The 23,765-nt window shown below is 32.8% G+C and overlaps 1 protein-coding gene across 8 annotated transcripts in view; it reads right to left on the reverse strand.

Moving 5' to 3' along the window:
• Positions 1-6,428: 6,428 nt before the first annotated feature.
• Positions 6,429-23,765, reverse strand: part of LOC126811169 (ralBP1-associated Eps domain-containing protein 1) — a 39,740-nt gene continuing 22,403 nt past the window's right edge. For 2 of the 8 annotated variants that reach the window (XM_050536694.2, XM_050536693.2), the window contains exons 13-22: positions 23,066-23,098; positions 20,516-20,692; positions 18,808-19,011; positions 18,117-18,175; positions 17,502-17,603; positions 16,394-16,480; positions 14,439-14,463; positions 14,128-14,180; positions 13,623-13,708; positions 6,429-13,363 (exon numbers count right to left, since the gene is read on the reverse strand). In XM_050536694.2, coding sequence (XP_050392651.1) covers positions 13,192-13,363; positions 13,623-13,708; positions 14,128-14,180; positions 14,439-14,463; positions 16,394-16,480; positions 17,502-17,603; positions 18,117-18,175; positions 18,808-19,011; positions 20,516-20,692; positions 23,066-23,098 — 998 coding nt within the window. In that variant the 3' untranslated portion in view covers positions 6,429-13,191. The remainder of the gene's footprint in view (positions 13,364-13,622; positions 13,709-14,127; positions 14,181-14,438; positions 14,464-16,393; positions 16,481-17,501; positions 17,604-18,116; positions 18,176-18,807; positions 19,012-20,515; positions 20,693-23,065; positions 23,099-23,765) is intronic. The other 6 variants (XM_050536695.2, XM_050536698.2, XM_050536697.2 and 3 more) reach the window with 6 other exon arrangements.

Here is a 23,765-nt window from a genome sequence, read left to right on the forward strand (position 1 = left end):
AAAGACGATTGGCAAATAGATGATTTTATGTTTCACAAACTTGACAACATGTTTGGACCACATACATTTGACAGGTTTTCGAACGAATATAATGCCAAATGTTGCAAATTTAGTTCTAAAGTTTGGTGTCCATATACTAGTGGGGTTGATGCTTTTTCAACTTCTTGGTCCGGAGAAAATAATTGGCTAGTTCCACCTCCATATTTAGTATCAAACACAATAGATAAGATAATAAAAGAAAAACTGAAAGAATGTACTCTTGTAGTCCCCGTATGGATATCAGCACCGTACTGGCCTAAAATACATGATGGGAGTTCTTTTCTAAAGTATATTGTAAGTCAAGAAATGTTCAGTGCAAAGCACATTAGGAAAAGATATGGAAAGAACGGTATTTTCGGCAGCAAGAAAGTCGAGTTTAATATGATCGCTTTAAAAATTAATTGTATGACATGATCTGATTTCAGGTTTAGGGTTAGAGGAATCTCTCAAACAAGACGTTCGAGATGCTCAGTTAAGTAACCAAACATCAGATAATGTTCAAACATTAACAAGAAGTTCAGCGCATCATTTAGTGGAATCTAAAAGCAAGAATACTGTAAAAAGTTATTACAGTGGTTTTAAACGATGGTCAGAATTTGCAGAAAAGGAGAAATTTAACGTCATTCCTGCGCAACCTATTCATGTGGCATTATATTTAACGAGTTTAATCGACAGTTGAAAATCACCATCGGTTATTCAGAATTCTATTTATTCAATTAAGTGGGCTCATTCAACGCGCAACGAGCCGGATCCAACTGGAAATAATTATGTGAAGAACCTCGTGGAATACGTTAAGAGGCATAATAGTGTATCCAAAAACAGAAAATCGATAGTAACTTCTCAACAGATAATTGAATTGTGTACAAAATATCATAATTCAAATGATTGTTTAATATTGAGAGATTTAGCCTATATTGTTTTATGCTTTAATGGTTTTCTTCGCTTTGATGAAGCCAGTTCCTTGAAATGTAGCGAAATAACATTGCATGATACATATATTTCGCTTTACATAAGAAAGAGTAAAACCGACCAATATAGACCGGGCAATACTGTTGTAATTAGTCAAGGTAATACGGCCGCTTGTCCACTAAATATAATTAATAGGTATATTCATCATTGTAATATATCTTTGACGTCGAATGATTTCTTTTTTAAACCAATGTTTCGATCGAAATTCAAATGTAGACTCGTTAATAGAAATAAACCAATCAGTTATACACGTGCGAGAGAAACCGTTATCTCTCGTCTTAAAGAGGTATGTGGACAAGAGGCCGATATTGGCCTACATTCGCTTAGGTCAGGGGGTGTATCCATGGCCGCGCAATCAAATGTAACGGAAAGATGTTTAAAGCGACATGTGCGTTGGAAAAGCGAAATAGCCAAGGACGGCTATATTGTAGATTCATTAGATAGTCGGTTACAGGTTACCCGAGAGTTACAGTTGTAGTTTTTAGAGAGAGGGAGAGAGAGATGGGGTTTGGCGTCCGCTCGGTGCGGACTGGGACGTTTCGGTGCTGGGATGTGGTTTTGGTTTTATTTCAGTGGTTCGCTTGCGCGTGGGGGTCTTGGGGGTGGGAGGAGGCTGGAGGACCCGGAGAAAACCCACGAGGTAGTTTTTAAGCAATAAACACAACCATTCTCACCCGTTCTTTGATTCTAAGCGTTGCGACAGGCTTAATGCATAATTTTTGTTATTTATTGTCGTAGTTGTATATGGGCGAGAACAGACATTTAATTTTCAGCGTTTCAACGTATAGCTGAAAATAGTTGTCTGTTCGTAGGTCATGACATGAATATTAATTAGATGTGACATGCACGTGCGTGCTTGTCTATAAGTGTGTGATGTGTCATTCTAGCTTCTTTCGTCGACTTGAAAACTACAAGTTTTCAGTGTTTTTCATATAATGATTTGAAGGGGTCCATAGGTTTTTCCAGAGTATTTGTCTTATAAAGTTTTATCTCCGGTTTTTTAGACCAGGACCGAATGTAAAGTTATAACTATATATGTATTTGTATCAAGAATTATGTATCTATAATATAATAAACGTCTGATCCAGCGTTGCGACAGGCTTAATGCATAATTTTTGTTATTTATTGTCGTAGTTGTATATGGGCGAGAACAGACATAATATTTGGAACGTGTTTAACCAGTTCTATCACATATGTGATAATGACTGGCACCAATATTGTCCTTTAATGTTTAATGAGAATAGAGAATTGTGTCCTATTGTTTGGTTTGCAGGACTATTTGTCGTTCTGCGATTCAAAAATTTTGAAAACCTAAGACAGTTTTTTTTTATTTCGCTCATGTCGTTCTCTTGTCGATGTAGGTAAAAATAAACCCGTTTCATCGTCTGGTATGAATATGCGTCTAAAGAACCATTTGCATAATGCAGGTTTGTGGGCTGGTGAAACACCACACATTGCAAGAGGCGCATGTGCTATGACATTAAAATTGTTGGGCGTTTTTGATCAAAATATTCAAGCTCATGTTGGATGGAAGTCCTCAAAAATCTTACAAAAATATACATCTGTGATCGCGTAGCAGCGATGATGTCGAAGGATTTTGTTGGTAACATAAGAACAAATGAGTTGTCAGAAATGAGTTCTGATTTGAATAACTGGTTCAACTTGTTATTTCAGACTGAAATTAAGAAAGAGGTAGCGGAGTTAAAAAGGGTACTTGATCAACAGCAAAAAGTTCAAAATGAAGAATCAGTCGAATCCGCTCTCCGTCAGGTGAAAGAATACGGTAGTCGAACATTTGATTTTAACCCAGACGTTTTTCTGCAGAAGCTAATTATTTTGGAACAAAGAGCTAGGAAGACGAATCATCCTGAGAGTGAATACTTCTCGTTTGTTTTACAACGTTTCAATTATAAGTTTCATCCTCGAGTAGGGAGCTTAACCATAGCCATGCTGTCAACAGCTAACGAGTCTAAGATTTTGAAAAAGGAACACGATGCCTGAAATGCATGGTGGTTTTGTTCAGGAACCGATCCTTAATGGGTATAGACCTACATCATAAAGATCAGGTCCAAGGTGTTATAATTGTAATGAATTTGGAAATTTTGCTAGAAATTGTTTCAAAAAATAAGTTCTCCCCAATGAAAATGTTTTACTTTTTTAGTCGAATGTTGGAGCTTACATAAACAACTTGGTCTCCCGGATATCTTATGACAGCAATGCATTATTGTGTACAGAACATCCACGGCAGTGGACGTAATTGAAAAAGAGTTACATCCAGGTTTGCGCTTAATCCCCTTTAGAAGAACTGACGAATTTAGGGCCGGGAACATTCACAACTGTTTTCAAGAGTGGGAGAAAATTGTCGAAAACAATCGCATAGATAACATTGATGTTTTGGATGTCATTAAAAATCGTGTCAAGAATATGAAGAAAATTTTCCACCGTCTAAACGATTTCCGAATGCTAAAAGCTGCGAACAGTTTCGAGTTTTCATTTGTAGTGAGATAAGAAACAGATTGAAAACGGGAGCAATTTCGGTTTTTAGTTCAAGTGATAAACCGTATCTAATTTCGCCATTAACGGTAGAGCCTCCGAAGCCCCATGCTTGAACCTCAGATTTTTTAACTGCTGGATGAAAGATACGCCTTTTAAATTGGACACTCTTAATAATGTACCTAGAATAATAGAGAAAAATACTTTTATGTCAAAATTAGATGATAAATCCGGGTATGACCACGTGTTAATTTCGAACGAGTCATGCGTACATGTAAACATAGACGGTTTATAAGCATAACCTCAGTCTCGTGCTTTATCCTACACACAATATCTGGACTTATAGGTACGTTAATCTCAATTTACTGCACACACGTGAACAGGAGCGTCCAATCGGTTAGATTTAATTTGATAAGGCCATTATACTTCAAGAAAGTTTGGTTCAAGGCCACCAGATGTAAACAGGGCTAGCAACTAATCCCAACCCTGGACCTAGCCCCAATGCTTACCCTAACCTACAATCTAGCCAACAATCACGTGCCCTAACCCTAGACCTAGTCCTAATGCTTACCCTAAAGCGGTGGACACACTAGCCAAATAATCCAGCCGAATCAATCGGTGTCGAAATTTGCCTAGTGTATCCACTGTCATTTGGCCGAATGATTCATGTTTGATATATTCGGTCGAATTATATTCGCCTATAGTGTGTCCGCTTCGACGAAGCATTCGGCCGAATGTAGAATTCATTACCCAATCACCACTCATATCGAGAAGTCACATAATTGTTTGAAGACATAGACGCCGCCAGGTTTTATCATGTGATGCAATCGACTGGTGAATTGGGCGAAGCATTCGCGTAGTGTGTCCAACCATTCGGCCGAATACAATTTGGCGCCGATTGATTATGCCGAACGATTCGGCTAATGTGTCCACTGCTTAACCCTAACGTACAATCACGTACCCTAACCTTTTTTACATCTCAGCGACCTTGACGAAAATTGAGCTTTCATTAATTAATTATAACAAATAGATTTAGCTCGATAGGCTACCTCCACGGAAACACTGACATTGAAAGAACCTTGAACTTTTTAACTCGATTATCACAGGTATAACATTTTAGGTAGAAAGCGTGAGACTTGGTATTCGCCAGGGCCTAAAATAAGGTTAAATTCTGAGAGCACTGATTTAGAGTCCCCGGAGCCGCGAAGCGCGCCGGTGGGGGGTCTGGGGGCCTCCCCCCGAAAATTTTGAAAATTGAGAGCTTGAAACCGGCATCTGTGGACTATTCTGGTGCAGTTTACATAGGAATTTATTTTGTCGCGAGCAGCTTTTTTCGCATGAAAACTCAGCACTAGGAAAAAAACACACCACTTTCGTTACGATAATATCTGATCTGTGCAACTGACCACACCACAAGAACAAACACTCAATTAGAGGTCAGGAGGCATCGCTGACAACACTTTTTTTTTAGAGCACTACACAATTTTTCAGAGCACGGTTTTCTTATTTTCGAAGCACGGATTTTTCATTTCGAGGCACGTTCGTGCTCCAAGGCACGTTATTTTAGGCCCTGGTATTCGCGATGATCGAGGAATCGGATAGGCTCTCAAGCTGGGTGAATTTTTCCATCGAAATTAGTACCGAAATATCCAGGGCATTACGTGAAGGCCTTGATAAGATGTACAGAGTTACAGGAGCTAAATCGCTAATATTTGGGATCTAGAAACTGACAAAAATAGGTCGAAACGCATATATAATATAATATAAATGTATATTAACTGATTTACATTTAAACATGCATTATGCAAGAGCTAAATCTAATTATTGCAAGTCTTAATTTAGGCTTCAGATGTTATAGAAATTATAAATTAGATCTTTATTTAAACAAGAAGACCAAAATCAACTCTGTAGACCCACGGATGGCTCGGCTACAGCTCGGATTTAAATAGGATTTCACTAATTGATTAAATCAGATAAGGGGTAACCTGATGAAAATACGTCAGTTAGATCGAGGCTAAATGATAGAGTGTACTTAGCGAGGCCGCTGTAAAGCGTTTCCGTATGCCATTGAAAACTTTACTTGATAATCGAGATATGTAGGTGGAGTTAACGCCTGTCAATCAAACGTTCGGCGAAGGTGTAGACACATTTCGCTACCATTTCTAGGCAAATATTACAACGATGATAACTATGTTCAGAATAAAGTAATTTGACTGAATTTTTCAATATATTCTTCTTTCATCATCTACTTTTGAACTGTTATAGCAAGAATGACCAACTCTCTATAAATATCTCCCATAATGTATCTTTAATTGTTTGGTTTTACTATAATTTCTTATCAGTTATGTTCGGCGAAATACGCCAGACGTTTCAATCAAATGGCCATCTCTAGCGTCTGGTTAGTCCAGTCTACGTCGATAGTATTTATTGCCATTGCTCTCCAGATAAGAATATAAGGTCACCGTTTGACATGACTTGTGGAATATGTCTAGCCTGGTTACAAATGGCGCTGAAACACATTATGGTACACGATTCATGTACCAATGGTAAAATGTTGTGGGTTTTTTTTGTCTTAAATTTTGGATATCAGAAGTCCATCTTTTCCCAGTGTGATCACAACATCAATGTTGTTTTAAATTGACAAATAATTTGTGTTTTCAATGTCGAAGACGTTGGGTTACATTGAGTTAGAGACTTAGCTACTTTAAAGTGAGACCATGCCTTCTATTGAAGATGGGGTAGAACAAAATGAGGCACCCATCCAAACCGCTACAGTGTATTAGATATGATTTACACTAATAATATAGAAACCCCTGCAAGTTTGATCCAATTTCATCAAAATGACAGATATGAAAGGAATAGGGTTAATATGATGTATACCGTGGTCACTATTTCTTTTTCTTATTTTTTTTTAAAAAGGAGAGAGATTATTATGTTTAAGTATGGGTACAGCCATATCACCTTTATTAGTTTATTTACAATATGGTATGTCTGTAATGTGTAGATTAGATGTAATACTGTCTGAATACTTTACATATATATATTTACACAGTTTAAAGTGACAAGATCGGCCACCACATACAGACAAATATCATATATACATCATAATTTACATACATTTACATATATTATACTTTCTACACACATTATACACTTGTTTACATAATAATAATAATAAAAATAGTAAGATCATATCATTCATAACATGCTTTTTATTTCAACAACCCTAAATACATATTACCTATCCTAGTACTGTTAAACATATTATAGATTTTAAACTCAAAGAAATTATCCGTCATATTTAATTTTTTTTTTATCTAACTTGCTCAATATACCAAGGATTTCAATTGTGAAATGAATTTAACTATTCTTGCTTGAAAGATGTATTATTACCTTGGAGATCTACATAAAAAAATCAATTTGATCTGACTACCCATATAAATTGCATTAGGCATGTTCAAATTTGATTTCATGCTAGGTATGGCACTTGGTCTATTCTCAAGATGCAAGCTTTTTTAAACAAGCGGTTGCCATGTAAGATAAACACACATTTTGCAAGAGATGGGTAGAAAACACGCCAAGATCCAGAAAGTTAAGAGTCCAACACATGCAAGTACTGAAAGGAACCCAGACCTTTGGGATATAAACATATATTTTAATTTGTGACCTCTAGAGGGTCCACAACCTTAGTACATAGTTTTACACTATTTGCGTAAGGGAGCAGCTATTTTGTAGGACAGTTTCACTCCGATTTTCACGAAATTCGAACTCAATTGTCATTATGGTCGAACGGTGATATAATTAAACGTTTTTTTTTTCAAATCAGATAAAAATTGTGACCTCTAGAGGTTTCCACAAGCTAAAAATCAGGGGTCATAATCCAAGAAGTTTTAGTCCGATCGAAAGGAACTGAGATCTTTGGAATATAAACATATATTTTCAGGCATATCCGTTCGTCTGCTCTGGCATATCCGCTTGTCTGACCCCCATTTTACCTATGGCAGACAAACGTATTTTTTTCGCCTTGTCGGGACGATTTTTAAAATTGCTCGAAAAAAATTGCCCATGTGCCCGTTCACGGCGACGATTCCGCTCGGCGAACCCCGTATTTAGAATGTTAAATATTTTCGGCCGAATATTTTACACCGGCAATCAATTCGCCGGCTGTTGTCTGCCCGTGTCCAGCTTATATTGTCGAGCGAACCATTTTCATACGCCATTCGGGGACATCATTGATATCACATGATCTCAAAATGGATGCCTCCACTGCGCATGGAATCTGATGAAAAAAGAATTGATGATTCTTTGGTTTGAAAGGCCTTGCCTGTTTGAGATCACGATTCCAGGGTTTTAGAAGCAAATAAATAGCAGCTACCACAGCAATCTTACGCATTTTGTACAAGTCACATGATCAATGTAATTTACTCGCACATTGGCGTACACTCTTGTGATGATCGCTACGTGTAATGGTGATATATTTGAATGGTTTTTAAAATCGGATAAAAATTGTGACCTCTAGATGGTCCCCAGGTTAAAAAAAAAAAAACCCAAAAGACCCACCGCGATTTTTGGTGCAATCAGGGTCCATAATCTTACATTTTTGGCTATTCGCTATTCTGTACAAGTCACGTGATCAATGCAATTTACTCGCACATTGGCGTACGCTCTCGTGACGATTGCTACAATGTAACGGTGATATATTTGAATGGTTTTTCAAATCGGATAAAAATTGTGAACTCTAGATGATCCACAGGCTAACCCCCCCCCCCCCAAAAAAAAAACCACGCGATTTTTGTTGCAATCTTGGGCCATAATCCATGAAGTTATAGTCCGATATGCACGAATATTGACAGGAACCGAGATCTTTGGGTTGTAAATATACATTTTAAGTTTCGTCAAAATCGGATAAAATTGTGACCTGGTGAATGTCCACAGACACGGGCAGGGGCAACGACAATATACGTCCACATGAAAATGTGGGCGTATAAAAGTTAAATATAAGGGAATTCTACAGAATTTGCAGCAGTCTTCATACGGGACGTCCTGCCCAATATCAGTGGCACTATCAGACTTCGTCTTCATTAGCCCAGTAGAATGTTAAACCTCATTTCATTTAATTTCTATACAGGACTGCATGGATATTTTAAAAGGAGTTAATTCTGAATTAGCTTACATAATACTAGGAGATAAAAAGATATTTAATTTCTTGATCTAAGTGCTATTATTCCATTATCTACACACCATATGCTTCTGAATTGAACTTATAATGTTATAATAAATTAAATTGTGTCGTGATAATTGATATTCAACATACAATTATAATAAATTAAATCTAGATTGTATTAAATGATATTTTTGGATTAAAATACGATCCATTCAACAATGCATTGACACATTTATCACATGCAGGCATTTTGAGTAAAATAATCAGATATTAAAATATATAATAAACATCAAAGTTGAGAATGTCAGAAAAATAACTCTCACATGTTGGTCACCCATTGTAGCAAATATATCAGCATTGTCATAATTAGAGTAAGATAACTTTCCACACACATACAACCATTTGGCACAGTCCTTATCTGAGTGACATCTAGAAATGATATCAACTCACAAAGACATGTCTGACTGGAGATAGCTAGGGTGTAGTTTAGTTATAGATAGAGCTTATCCACTGAACAATAGATACTGACATGTATTATTTATGTGTTGTCATTTAAGCCAGTGGACCCACAACAGTTGAGCCATACTTCACTACTGGATAAGAGGTCAATTCACGAAGCTTACCTAAGTTCAATACAGTTGAGTAGTAAAATGTTCAATTTAGAAATAGATCTTTCTGAAATGGGACCCAGTTTGCCATTAATGAATAAGCTATTAATTAGTGAACTGAGAATTACTGAACATGATTGTATATTAATGTGTTTTAATTATTAATCTGGTTTATGTTTAAATCGTTACCTTAAATAACCTGTAAAGTATATTTTTATCAAAATCATAGTGATCTATAAATGAAACATACACCTCCAGCAGTCAATTAGTCTGAGCTGATGATTTTTCAGCTTTATCAATAATCATCCAAAAATTGTAATTAGATTTCTTTGTCCCATGCCCAAATTCATTAGGTTTTTTTTCATCTGATGGGCATAAACACTGTATAAATTGCATGTTGATTGGATAATTTTAGGATCTAGATTTCTCAAAGTTACCAAGGGTCACAATTGAAAATCAGGAGTCTTTGTCATCTCATGATGGTAACTATAGCCTCTAGAGCATCCACAAGCAATATACAATATCTAAGCATATTTCAATGTGGGTGTATCAAAATCAGCTATAACTTTTATAAACCCAATATTTTTTAAAATGATGCAAGTATAGTAAATATACAGGGAGGCATATTTTTAAGTACTATATATGTCAATAAAACTACATATAGTGCATGAATATCATATACTATATACCACATACTATAAATTCCATTATTTTCTATACATATTTTCTATCATAACAATAAACATAGCATTACAATACGATTCTAAGAACAACATTTTCTTAACAATCTGCCATAAAGTCTCAATAAAGAATTATGTTGTTTAATTCCTATAATTAGTAATTATTGATTTTTCATAAAAATGGATTTCCCAGGAAGTCTTGAAATGTAATTAATAAGAAGATTACTTGCAGAAGAACTTAGAAATGTGACTGTTGTCATTGCTTTGGAAATCTAATTGGAATTATTATTTTCCCTTTATAAAAGTCGATGGCCTGGTCATTTATAACTACACACAATCATTCAGCACTTGTTCCTTATATAAAACATAATAAAAATTGACAACAACTTATTAGACAGATATAACAAAAATTAGTAGATTTTACAGTATATGATTGTTACCTCTCTTGTAATATATAAGGTTGTGTGAAATCTGTGTAAATACATAAGAAGTATAATGGAAACCTAGAAAAAAAGAATCACAGATAAAGCAAACATATAATAATAATAATAATATTAACAATAATTATATAAGTTTTACATCACATTGTACAAAAACATATGTACACAATTCTATAATATTTCTACTTAATATAACTGGAGAAATTCTTCACAACCAGAATTACTTTGCTACCTTAACAACTCTATAAGCATGTAAAGGCAGACAATCGTGATATGAAAACTCCTACTGTTAAATCACATTTACACACCTTTAAACAACCAAAAGCTATATTCCAGTATCATGGCATTTGTAAAAGGTAAAATTTAAAAACAAGTCGTCTTAATCATGATTTTCCAGTGGGAAAGTGGGACAGGGGTCCTCAAAAATTATTAGAGAAATATGCATTTTGAAGTATGTCTTGGATAACGAACACAATCAACAAAATTAATTGTATCTTGGCATCGATCAGGAAATGAAATTTTCTTAGGGGAGGCATAGGCAATCCTCCTGTGGCCTTCACTGTTCTTAACCATGGTCGAAGGGGAAGTTAGTTTTGGGACAGACATATTCATATATACTTGAACATAAAACAATTTGTGTTGCAATATTATTCATATTATTACTTTATGTATAAAACTGTATAATAATGATATTACATATTGATTAATAGTAAAATAAGATAAGATATCTAAACTATAAATAATATCACTCTATTGATGCATGTGGGTAATATCCAATTATACATTAAAGATTTCAGTAGTTTAATACACAATAGACATATACTTTTGCAGTAATGAGCATTTAAAGTAGAAATACTTACGTAATTATTTATAAATAGTCATTAAACATTCATACAGACAATTAAAAGGCACATAAGACAAGGAAAAATAGAACAGAATTTAAACAATAATATATTATACCAACAATAAAAACATTAACTAGATTCCACCAGCACTATTAGTAATATTCACTATACACTAGAGACCCTAAATATTCCTAAGTCATAATTACTTTCACAATTTTAACATGCTCAATGCTACAAATGTTTTTTTAATCTGAATTAGATCTTGTTGAAACTTCTTAAATAATCTCCATAATTTTGTACCACAAAATAGATATTCACCTTCTGATCTTTTACCAAATAAATATAAAATAAAAATAAGTTACCTTAGAGCTATACAACTTATAACATTTTAATAAATCATCAGTTTATCAATGACAAAATACTGACTATTGATTTAGAAAATGTGTTTAAAGCAGATGGTTTGTTCAGTTACTTATATAACATATCAGTTAAACATACATCATGCGAGAGTTAAATCTGCTTATTCCAGGTCTTTCTTTAGGCCTGAAATGTTATCTAAATTATTAAATAGACATTAATTAACCTATCCAGACCGAAATCAACTCTCGATGTCATTGCTAGCCTGTGATGTTTATTGGATTAGGTTCTGATTTGCTGCTCGACTTCCATTCATGATTTAATCATGAAATGGACAATCAAGACTATGTTTTTATCGTACCCGACTTTAGTAATGTTGATCGTGGCTAGGCCGAAAAATTCAATCACTAAAATCTCGGTTCAGAGTGGATCAATTTGACTGAAAATTCCCTTTACATTATCTAGTTTTTAATATTATAGTGAGAACTGCCAGCTTTTTATCTAATCTCCCATAATGTATCTTTAAATAAATTTGTTGAAATGGCAAATGTTGCCAGAAAAGTGCCAATTTTAAGATTGTGTTGTAAGTTTTATGACATCAGAAAGGAAATGCATGAATGTCTCTACTCTATTCAATTGTTTTCTTTTTTATTTCACAATCTTAAGAAAATCCTTTTCTGACAACAGACTGTTAACTAAATCTATTTATAATTATTAGAAAAAATACCAGTTATATCATTAATATTATTATGTATCGACTAGTAAAATGTGTTATTAATATTATTGCATATTATATTTAAGTCAATTATTGTCTGAATATTGACTAGAATTAAAAGAACAATGAGCAAGAATGTTCAAATATTGATCGGTAGACTTCAGTCTAGTCTTTATTTTTTGAAACTTTTTAAAAATTTCTTCAAAACTTTTAACAATTTGGTGACATTGTATTAGGAATGATGACTTCTCTTACTATATTCACATCAATCTCTATGTTTACAATTCTCAGTTCATACAATACTATTATTTGTAAATGTGTTCAACTATAATTTCCTTTACAAATACAAGCCATAAATTAAAATATGGGTATAAATGCCATAATATTGCCATTGCATTTCTTCATCATCATTTTAATATGACCAGTTTCATTATTGTACAATCATGAAAAGCAGTAAACAAGGAAATGTTTCTTTTTCCACAACCTGCAAGCAAAAGCAGGGATAGTTTAAAATTTATTAAATGGATAAACACTTTTTAACTTATGGCACTTACCATGCAGCTGAGTCTGTGCATGTACAAATAGCCAGCTGATACATCATCATGTCTCTAGTCTGTATAACAATACTTAGATTGTATATATAACACGTTGAGGTGATGGCTGTAAATCAGGTCACCATCATAAGCTAATGATCAGCCAGGTAAATAATGTCATTTCATTAGTCAGTACTCTTATTGAAAAAAAAAAACAACAGGCGTAGTATTGAAGATAAATGCAGCAGATTAATTGCCTATCTCTTTACAGTCTATATACCACATACATGTGTCAATTAATCTAGTGAACATCATCTTGTAAATCTAATAACATCAACAATATTATCACTAGGAGGAATATGGGCGTAAATGTTCCAGTTGGATTTCTAGGGCTATTCTCTGTTCCATTACTTCCTGCAATTCTTGATTAAGTTCACTGTTTAGTCGAGTTAAGGTTGAGTTACGCTCTTTGTGAGTTCTTATGGCCATTTGTACTTCTCTCTTATCTCGACTTATTGTTCTAAACAAAGAAGGAAAGAAGGTTCAGATTCATTATCAGAAAAATAAAACAAATTTTACCATACTTGAATACTTACAGTAATTGTATCAATTGTTAATCTAAAATGGCATACAGCTTTTAATTCATTGGTTCATAAAGTGTTACTGTGGTATTTAATAAACCAAAAGGTATGTAAGGTAGTTCAAAATCTATCAATAATCGATCATTTCTGAGATGTTTCGTTACTAATATTTTTTTAAATATTAAGATTACACAGTACCTGACAGCTGTTTTCATTATAGGTTGTTTATCACTTGGCTCATTTTCTTCACCACCTCCAGAATCTAACAAATTTGGGGATTTTATCTATGCAAGAAGAAAAAAAAAGAAAAAAGGAAATTATTTGGGGGGAAATCAATTCATGCAGCATTTCTGCCTACTCTTCTTAAATTACAACTGTGTACATGGGGTGGACCTCAGTTTTTTTAACCAGACTGAAGGAAGAGTAACATTTGCCTTGCAAGCACTGCACGTGTCACCCAAAGCAAGTGATACTCAGGATGGAAAAATCATGAAGGTATTGCTCAGACCACGTCAGGATTTGAAACTGTGACATTTTAGTTGGAAGTGCATTGCCTTACCAAGCGACCACTGTGACCCGAGAAGCATGATGAAAACACCCCGTTAGAGAATTTACATGTCCAACCTTTTTCTTATCAATAACACATATAAGAATATAGAATCATATTATATTAATGTAATACGCTATAAAACATTATACTTACTCTATGATCTGAAGAAAGTTGTAGATTACTAGTAGCACTGCTCATAGCTGGATCTGTTAAAAATATTTAACAAATAATTAGAGCTATTTTGTTTAATTTTATGTTGTGATGTGAACAATGGGATGGAAGGCAATTTTCCGAGTTAACTTCAACATATAAAAGGTGCTTTTACTCTGCTCTTATTGAGAGAAATAACTTAAAATATACAAATGTCAAAATGTTTACATTTCTATCTATAAAACATAATTTCATGAAATAAGCTATCTGGGCTATTAAGTAACCTATTCTCTGAAGTAAAATATTTGACATACCTCCACCTCCAAACTGATTTCCAACCTAAAACAGAAAATGTATTGTGATACAACACAAATATATCTATCAACTGTAAAATTAGCTACAATTAAACTGATACTTCTTTATTTGTAATTGAATATAGTATAAACATTAGGAGCTTTCACAGGAAATGATGCTGAAAGATGTAGTTACTCAAGGTTTAAGTAGCATTCACTTTATTGCATGATAATCAGTCAGGGAAAATGCTAGTAGCAAATATCTACCTTTTTAATATATATTTTTTTTTATTATGTTTGAGAGTTTTCATTTTAATAGACTTCCTGCAACTGAGAGTTTACTAGCTATAGATTCCTTGAAACAATTTTATAAAGGCAACATAAGACAGAACAGAACATAATGAACAAAAACAAGCATCATGCAGGCAATGTTAGGGTAAATCTATAAAATGTAATGTGTGATGATTCTAGATTGTAAAATAGAACTTAGAAGGCAGATTTCCAATATGATCATGTGCATATTGTTCTGTATATAAGCCTACCATCTCTGCATGTCATTGGCCAAATTTTGACAGTTCAAGGATTGCAGATATTTGTTTGTGAATTGTTACCGTATACACTTGTCTTCAATGTTAATGCCCGCTAAGCACTTAATACTATAGGGGAAAAACATTTTCTATTTTTCTGAAGCACAAAGGGAGAGAGAGAGAAATGGGGTTTAACGTCCATTTGACAAAAACTAGGTCATTTCGGGACAAATATATGGTTTAATTTTATTTCAATAATTTGTTTGTGCATAGGTGTTTTTAGCAGTGGGAGGAAACCGGAGAAAAGCCACTGGGTTGGACAGGCGACCTTACTCCTTGTCACGTACAACCGGGAAATCATGACCATGCCAGTTGACTCAATGACAGACCTTATGATACAGCGGGCAGAGAGAGAGAAATGGGGTTTAACATCCACTTGACACAAACTAGGTCACTTCGGGACTAACATATGGTTTTTAATTTTATTTCAATAATTCGCTTGCACGTAGGGGTCTTTAGCAGTGGGAGGAAATCGGGGGTTTCAGAGAAAACCCACGATGTTGGACAGGCGTCCCTACCCCTTGTCACGTACAACCAGGGATTCGAAACTACACCAGTTGACTCAATGACAGGCCTTATGATACAGTGCGCACATGTTAACCATTCGGCCATCCAACCCATTCGGTCATCCCCCCCCCCCCCAAGCACAAATATCAGGTCATATATGGTACCAAAACCTAACATAAACTGAGTAAGGAAGTAAACACTATTTAAACAGTCTAAATTACACAATGTACTGTGGTTGTATTTCTGCATTAGATATATCTAGCAAAAGTTTTTTGGGTTCAATTCTTTACCAATGATTAGCAGATCATTATATGCAGAAAAGAGGGTGAGTAGATTGTAGCCATATTATAGGTTCAGATTCTTTCGGTTAGATAAAATAATGAAATCTGATTAAAAATGTTTAAACATTCTATTTATCTAAACATTGATGTAATCTGATAACAATGAACAAAATATTAACCCTTTTAGTAATCTTCCAATGTTTCTAATAAACACCACTCCCAAAAAACAAAAGGTTTTCTTTAAACAGAAAGTGTAACCAATCCAGATGCTCAAATGAATCTGTGTATGTTATTACCAGAAACTTAATGTTTTTCATCAATATTTTCAAGGTACAAATTTACTGATATTTGTTTATAGTATGTTAAAATGAAAAAAACAAAAAACAATAGTGCATCTTTCATATGATTCAAGATGACCTAACGAAGTCAAGTCATCGTAAATTATTTTTCATAATAAATTTAATCCCATTTGCCACTTGTTAGGCCATATTACAGATTCATAAATGTCAGAGGTAACAATACCTCACTTGAGCATTTTGCAAACATGAGCTTTTATGCAAAATACTAAAAAAGCTTAAATCCCAATTCCCAAATTTCTCACCACTTTTGAATAGTCTAGTGACAAACAACGACGATGCCTCTCAATGGGGCCTATTATAAACTTGGGTTTAATATGAGAGTGTCTAGTCTGAAATGATATATAGTGTATTCAATGGTTATATAAGCATTACCTGGTACTATAAGAATTGCTTAAAACAAAGTAAAACAGTTGTGAATTCAGACTTTAACTCTTTTGTAGTATGTGACCAGCTCTGGCTAAATGAGACACATAAAAAAATCAATTCTTACTGATTTAGAAATTACAGCATATTTGTCTTCAATAATGACCATATTTTTTATTTCTTAAATACTAAAAGGCAAAAACAAAATTTAATTTACAGTTTTTGGTTGTTATAGAGTCTTGTTTGGATTGTTTTGGAAATTTCAGTAGTTGTTTTTAAGAAAATTTATGTTGTTGTGTATACAAACTTCAAATCTAAATACCTAAGATATGGTTAAAGATAAATGCATTCTGTCAATCTAAAGGTCTTTGAATACAGAATTTAGTTTTATACATAGCTGTTTTTTTTATTTTCAACCTATGTTTCTAATTTAGCTGCAGCTGTTCACATATACCTTCAGAAGTTCAGACAGACATTGAAGTTAATAATTCTGAAACCATAACATATGTAGTAAATTGTATCTGGCTTCTAAGAAGATTTTAGTACTGTTTAAAAATATATGTATCTAATGGAATAGAAATCAGGTCATACAATTTCATTATAATTGTAAACTCGTGTATGTATAATGTTTGTCTCTAGATAAATCCTGATATTAAACTGCTGGACTTTTCAACAAATTAAATATTATTCTAAGTCACTGATAAATGCTTTTTATATAAACTAATATAAACATATTATTACAGTAAAAAGCTTAGTAGCAAAATTCTACTTTCTGGATGTTTGGTCATAAGTAAATACTGACTTACCAATTTCAACAAGGGCATCAAATTGAACCTCACTAATATATTTTACATAAAATGCAAAGAAAGATGAATGGTAATATGAGCTGATTTCTATATTTTTAAATAAGTAATATTAACTACAAGAAGTTAGTTCTACCATACATATAACAAGATAAGTAGAGAATTTGAAAGGAGCTATAAGCACCTCTTTGGGTGAAAGGTTGACAGAATCAGTAAATGATACTGATTTTTCAGTAGCTTCTATTGCACCAAAGCCCACAGGTTCATTTACTTTACGTATTGGTGGCTGGAAGAAATAAAATGGTATAAACATGCGAAAAGCAAACAATATTCATGAATGATATGAATGTATGAAGAATTTATTGAACTTAGTTTAAACAATAAATCTCACAGAATATGAAGTTAAATTCAATCACAAAATCTGATTGAGAAAAAATACCCCACATACCAAAGTTTCAAACCTAATACAGACGCTAACGCATTTACAAGCCATGTATTATTATCAAGATCAAATAAACTCCATAAAAAATGAGAAAGAAATAACATTGAATTTGACCAAATTTTGTTGAATTTGAACAAATTTAAGATTTTGTGCATTGCCAAGTTTTATTAAAATCTAATGGAAAAATCAAGTGTAAGGTAACACTATAAACAAAACAAAAATATAATAATCTAATGATGATGAATATGATTATGTAATATATTCAAAGCCAAGTTAAATATAAAATAAGAATAATGTTACATGAAAACAATGCAGCACATCATATCATCATGCATATATTAAAGAAGCTATACTTACATCTTTCGGTGATACTCTAGGTGGTACAGCAGGTGGTGGTAATAAACCCATTAATGCACCTACAACATATATCCACTTGTATTAACCCATTTAACTTATAATACATTGTCCATGATTAAACACATACATCTCACACCAATAGCTAATATTTTTTCTTTCAAAAAAACAAAGCAAACTATGCTATCCATTGACAATTTAATTTGATATAAAAGGCTTGATGTGTCAATTTGCACTATAGAAATCCCTTGCAAACTACAATATTGAGAAAGCGTAAATGCAAAATCTTTAATCTGAATATAATATATATGAAATTAAACTGATTCATGAAATAAATAGGACAGAAATCTAATTCTGTCATACTAAGTTATAGACACTTTTTTTTTTTTTATCAAAATAGAATTTATGAAGTGGAAAACATGACGACAAGTTCAGACATCAAGGGAAATATTATAAACTTATAGACTGAAAATTTTCAATATGGTAGGCTTTATTATCATTTTGTACAATACAGGTAATCTCTTGTGGTGTGTTAAAATCAATGATGAATATCAGTTACATTACACCTAAATCGAATTGTTTGCACACAACTATTAAACTTTAGAGATGTTCCTTAATAATTTGAATGATAATAACTTTATATAATATCGACTTTTTTCATATTCTATTTCAACCAGTTTTATGGTGAACTTACCACCCTCTGTTCTACACTTCAGATCAACTGACAGACTTCGTCCATGAGATTGTGGAGGTCGAGGTGGTGGTGCTGGGGGTTCTTGACTATAAGCTCCTGTATCATTAGCTGGGGGTAATAACACTGTGGGACGTTCTGGACCAGATGTCTCATGTTGACTAGAGAATGGGGGTGGTTGAATGTGACCTCGTCCTACCATTGGGACTGTAATAAGATAACATACATGCGGATCATTGATACATATTATTCAAATACCTCATTAATACAGCCTATATACCGACATAATGTCACATACTTTAAACATGCAATACACAACATTTATCTTATATTAACAGATTGTAAAAATACAAAAAAATTATAGACAAATACAACTGGTAACTAGTTCATGTTTTAGATCAGTTATATGTGCAAATACAAAAAAAAAGTATGTTCATTGTGGAATCAGTTACCAAGTAATCTTGACCATATTTCTTTGTTCAACTTTAATTATACCACATAATCATGAACAGGTGACGACACAAACCGTGAAATGATCTAGTGAATAAAATAAGCTTCAAGTGCTTTGCAAATAAATAAAAGAAAGGGTCCATCATTACTCAATTTAAACATAGGTAAAGAAGCTTGCTATATGCCTAGCACAAGAAACTTTCAAGAATACATTTTACGATGCTTAGATCTGCAATTTCAGGTATGACTGATATATTTACCAAAGACATACAAAATTATCAATAGCGATTCCACTTTTTATGCAATCCCTATAGCCCATTAAAGGTGCATTTTCATAACTAATTCATAGTGTAAATCTTAATAAAGTAGCACCCAAGCTTTCCATTACCAACTTCGAGGCTAGTTTGCCATGCAATAATACATTAATTTGTCTTTTAAAGGTGCCACAATACCACTATTACAGAACAACGCAAATTAAACAGTTTTGTACCTTCAATATAATATTCAGACCCAAATTTTATGAAATATGTCACATGGTTGACAAGAAAGCAAAAGATATGTGGCCAAGTAATGAAACATACACCCATAGTAACTAAGATGTCTGAGCAGTCTACAAAGGTTGTCATATCTATTCTTTTGTAGGTAATGGGAGCATTTACAAGACACCAAAAACTGATCGAGAGTAACAAATAATATTATCTACAATAATTTAACAAAATTTAATTAACTTCAAAATATTTTACGAAACACTACCAGATAAATAATTTAGCTGTTTGAATTAACAAGAGGCTTCATTGTCTCATGATTATAAACACGTGTTTAATTTTGGATGATAACATTAGCCTCTAGAGCATACACAAGCAATTATGAACGATGAATGGGGGTGACGACTATATGCAACCACATTTTAATGCGGGTGTATAAAAACCTAAAGATATTCAATGACTGCAGACAACAGAAGAGGGCCCAGACCTCTGGACTAATAACTACAAATATAGCTTTAATCATTGGGAAAATTAAATATATCAGAGTAAGGAGAAATAAATGTCAATAGCTCTGAAAATTGTTATCAACTTAAGTTTACTTTTTTTTCACAAGTTTTTAATATTAGTGTTAATTATAATGAAGAGGTTAATTTAACTATTCATTCTTATTATATTGACTTGACAATTTGATTTGAAATATGTCTAAAACTAATTAATACAGACAATATAATAAGAGTGTTATTTTAACTATGGTATAATGATGATCATCTTTATACCTTGATTTGGTTTCTTTGGCACAGGGCGTGGACGTGGATGTAAGGGTGTATTATACTTTGAGCCAGGGCCATCTACCTGACTTGAGTCAGCAGCACTTGACTCAGTATTTGACCTCTGCTTGGTCGGGGTCATTAAGTCATTTTGAGCAATGGCATCACAATCATGCAAGCCTGGATCTGAAAACACGTAAACCAAAAAACACAAAATAAAACTTACGAACTACACAACATCAAAGCAGGCAATATACTTTAAAAATATAATAAAATGAAAGTGTGTACAAAATAACATTTACATGAAAGTGTGTACAAAATAACATTTACATGAACTAATTCAGTGTAGTAAAAAAAATTTACACTTAAACAGGCAATATTAAAATCAAATAGTTCATCATTAGAATAACAGTTCTAGTTTACTTCTGTTACTAACATAAATTGAAAATGTGATATCAACTATATTTTGTATAAACACACAATTAGAAAGAATTTAGAAAGAATTTGTTCACAAGTATACAAAATAATACTTGTAATAAAAATAAAGAATATCAATTTAAAAGCTATAAACAGAAGATAGTAAACTGAAGTAATAGCTTTTAAGAGGCATTATCAACATATTCATATTAGGTTGTGTCAAAACATGGAAGCCAACCCCCCATCCTGTTATCAATAGAGCACATGTATGAAATGAGATTTATACATATTTAGGGTTTATATATGTTAATCTTAAGATAAAAACTTTGTAGTGTTATTATTCATAACACACTAGTATATTGTATGTGAGTGCTTGAATTTACAATGAATTAGTTGAGGGTGAGGTTATTCTTAATATGAGACACAAAATCAAAATACATTTTTGTGGTAAAAATGATAATGTCTCTTTTAATAAAAAAAAACCAAACAATAACAGAACATGCTTAAAGAGCACATAAAATGACTGTATAACAGTGATAAACTATAACACATACTTATTAAACTTAAAGTGATATGTACACTTTATAAAATTTCATTCAATTCATAGATAATTGACAAAACTTCACCCAAGGTGAAGATCTGCCCTTAATACGATTTTTCCAATTATATAATATAGTGATTGTTATCCATAGAACTGTGTTTTGTTATATCATGTTCAATTGCTAAATGCCAGTAATCGCACAGTGACCAAACGTTTATTGGGAATGGGAATTCCTCCACAGCTATATAATATACATTCAGGTGGTAACGGGTGTGTGCTTGTTCAAGCCTGACTGATTTCTTAATCTATCTGTGTAATAAAATAAAACAGATTAATTTGTTTTATATAAAATCAATGAAGAATCAAAGTATAGCTTATTAAAAGATTGTTTAATTTAGATTCTATTTCGAATTTGTTTTAAATATGTAACAATTAAGAGTCAATGCGGACATATTATGGTGATCATTTGATCAGAATAAATTTGAGTACATCTACAATAATACAAATAGGCTTATGATTACAACAACAAGATGGGTGTGAAATTGATATTACTGAACATCAATGAAGCCACCATGAAAACACCATAAATAATGTTGTTTTTTTTATGAATAAAAAATGTTTCAAGTAATAATCATGTCAATTTAGTTCATCAACATATGGAAGCAGATGTTAAGCCTCACAAATGAACGAACGATATGGTAATATATCAAAAAGTTTTAAATCAGATCAGTGAGAAATTTGTGTAAAGTGTATATAGTAAACACTAGCTTCAAGTACATACCACTTCTATATTATAGTCATATTATATGCTCTTTAAAGTAAATTGATCACAAAGAAAATCAATATATTTTACAGCTGCCAATTTAAAATACAATAGTTTAAAGCAAACAAATTAAAACACTGACTCATTAGATTTGACCTCAAGAGAATGACTAATCATTCCCACCAACTATAGTGTGAATTTCTTGTGTTTTATGTTAGTGTACTATTAACTAAATTAAATGTCTCATGCTCATTGTTAGAACAAACTACTCTAGAAGGTGTATTGTTTCTACATATTCTTCTTGTGTTGAAATATAGATTTTTCTCGCATAAATGTCAAGTAGATTTCTTGTATATAAATATAAATGCTGTTAGTGTAAAGAACTACAACCAGAGCACATGAAACCTAAGAACTACAACTAGAGCAGATCAAATGCCAACTAGTGTGTGCAAATGATGTTAGAGTAATAACTAGACTAGAGTAGATCAAATGTCAAGATATGACTTGTGTATAAATGATATGACTTAGTGTAATAACTAGAACTAGAGTAGATCAAATGTCAAGTATATGACTTGTATATAAATGGCTTAGTGTAACTACAACTAGAGTAGATCAAATGTCAAATATATGACTTGTGTATAAATGATATGACTTAGTGTAATAACTAGAACTAGAGTAGATGAAATGTCAAGTATATGACTTGTGTGTAAATGATATTAGTGTTTAATATTAATTAGAATTAGAGTAAAGATAAATAAGCTTAAAGTAGAAGACTTGAGAAATAGTATTAGTTTACATATTATTCTACACAAATGTTCATATAGAATTCATTATTTACCACCGTCACTGTTCATCAGTTTTGACTGTTCAGCTTAAAATTAACAACATATTCGTCTTTAAATTTCAAATAAAACAAAACAAAAAAACTAATCTAAATCAATAGTGACCGTCCCAATATATATATTTCATAAAAATAACCGAATATGACCTAGACTTGTTACCCAAATATTCTTCATGTAGATTTATTGTTCATGTTTAACCCTTGTCGGTTCACGTGGGGTCTCCGTGGACCCCATGCACATGTTTTATAGTGTTTTGTAACAAATACTGGGTACAACTTTCTGAAATTTAGTGACTTTGTCTCCAATACATTTTTACACGTAGCAAAGAGATCGGTATTCATTTGCTTCCCACATGCAGGGTTATGTCACATGCAAATCAGGCCCAGCGCTTGAAGGGAACAAGGGGTCCAACCGGACCCCTAACTTATAACTCACAGTAGTGATTTTGCTAATGTGTTTGCTGCCTGAAACCATATTGCGTTTGCCAGAGTATTCCCTCTTTTAGCATCTGCATGTTACAAATACCAAAAATTAAATGATAAATTCCAAATATTGAATGGTTTTTGTATCAAGCGTGAATTGCCATTTAACCTCTTTATCACATAGTACACAAAGTAGCAATTTGGTGAGAGTTATTAGATCTTTTCCATATGCCACTAAAATGTTTTTGAATAATAATTTAGTCCATATAGACCC

This window comes from Patella vulgata, chromosome 2 (assembly GCF_932274485.2).
Source record: "Patella vulgata chromosome 2, xgPatVulg1.2, whole genome shotgun sequence".
Taxonomy (NCBI): domain Eukaryota; kingdom Metazoa; phylum Mollusca; class Gastropoda; family Patellidae; genus Patella; species Patella vulgata.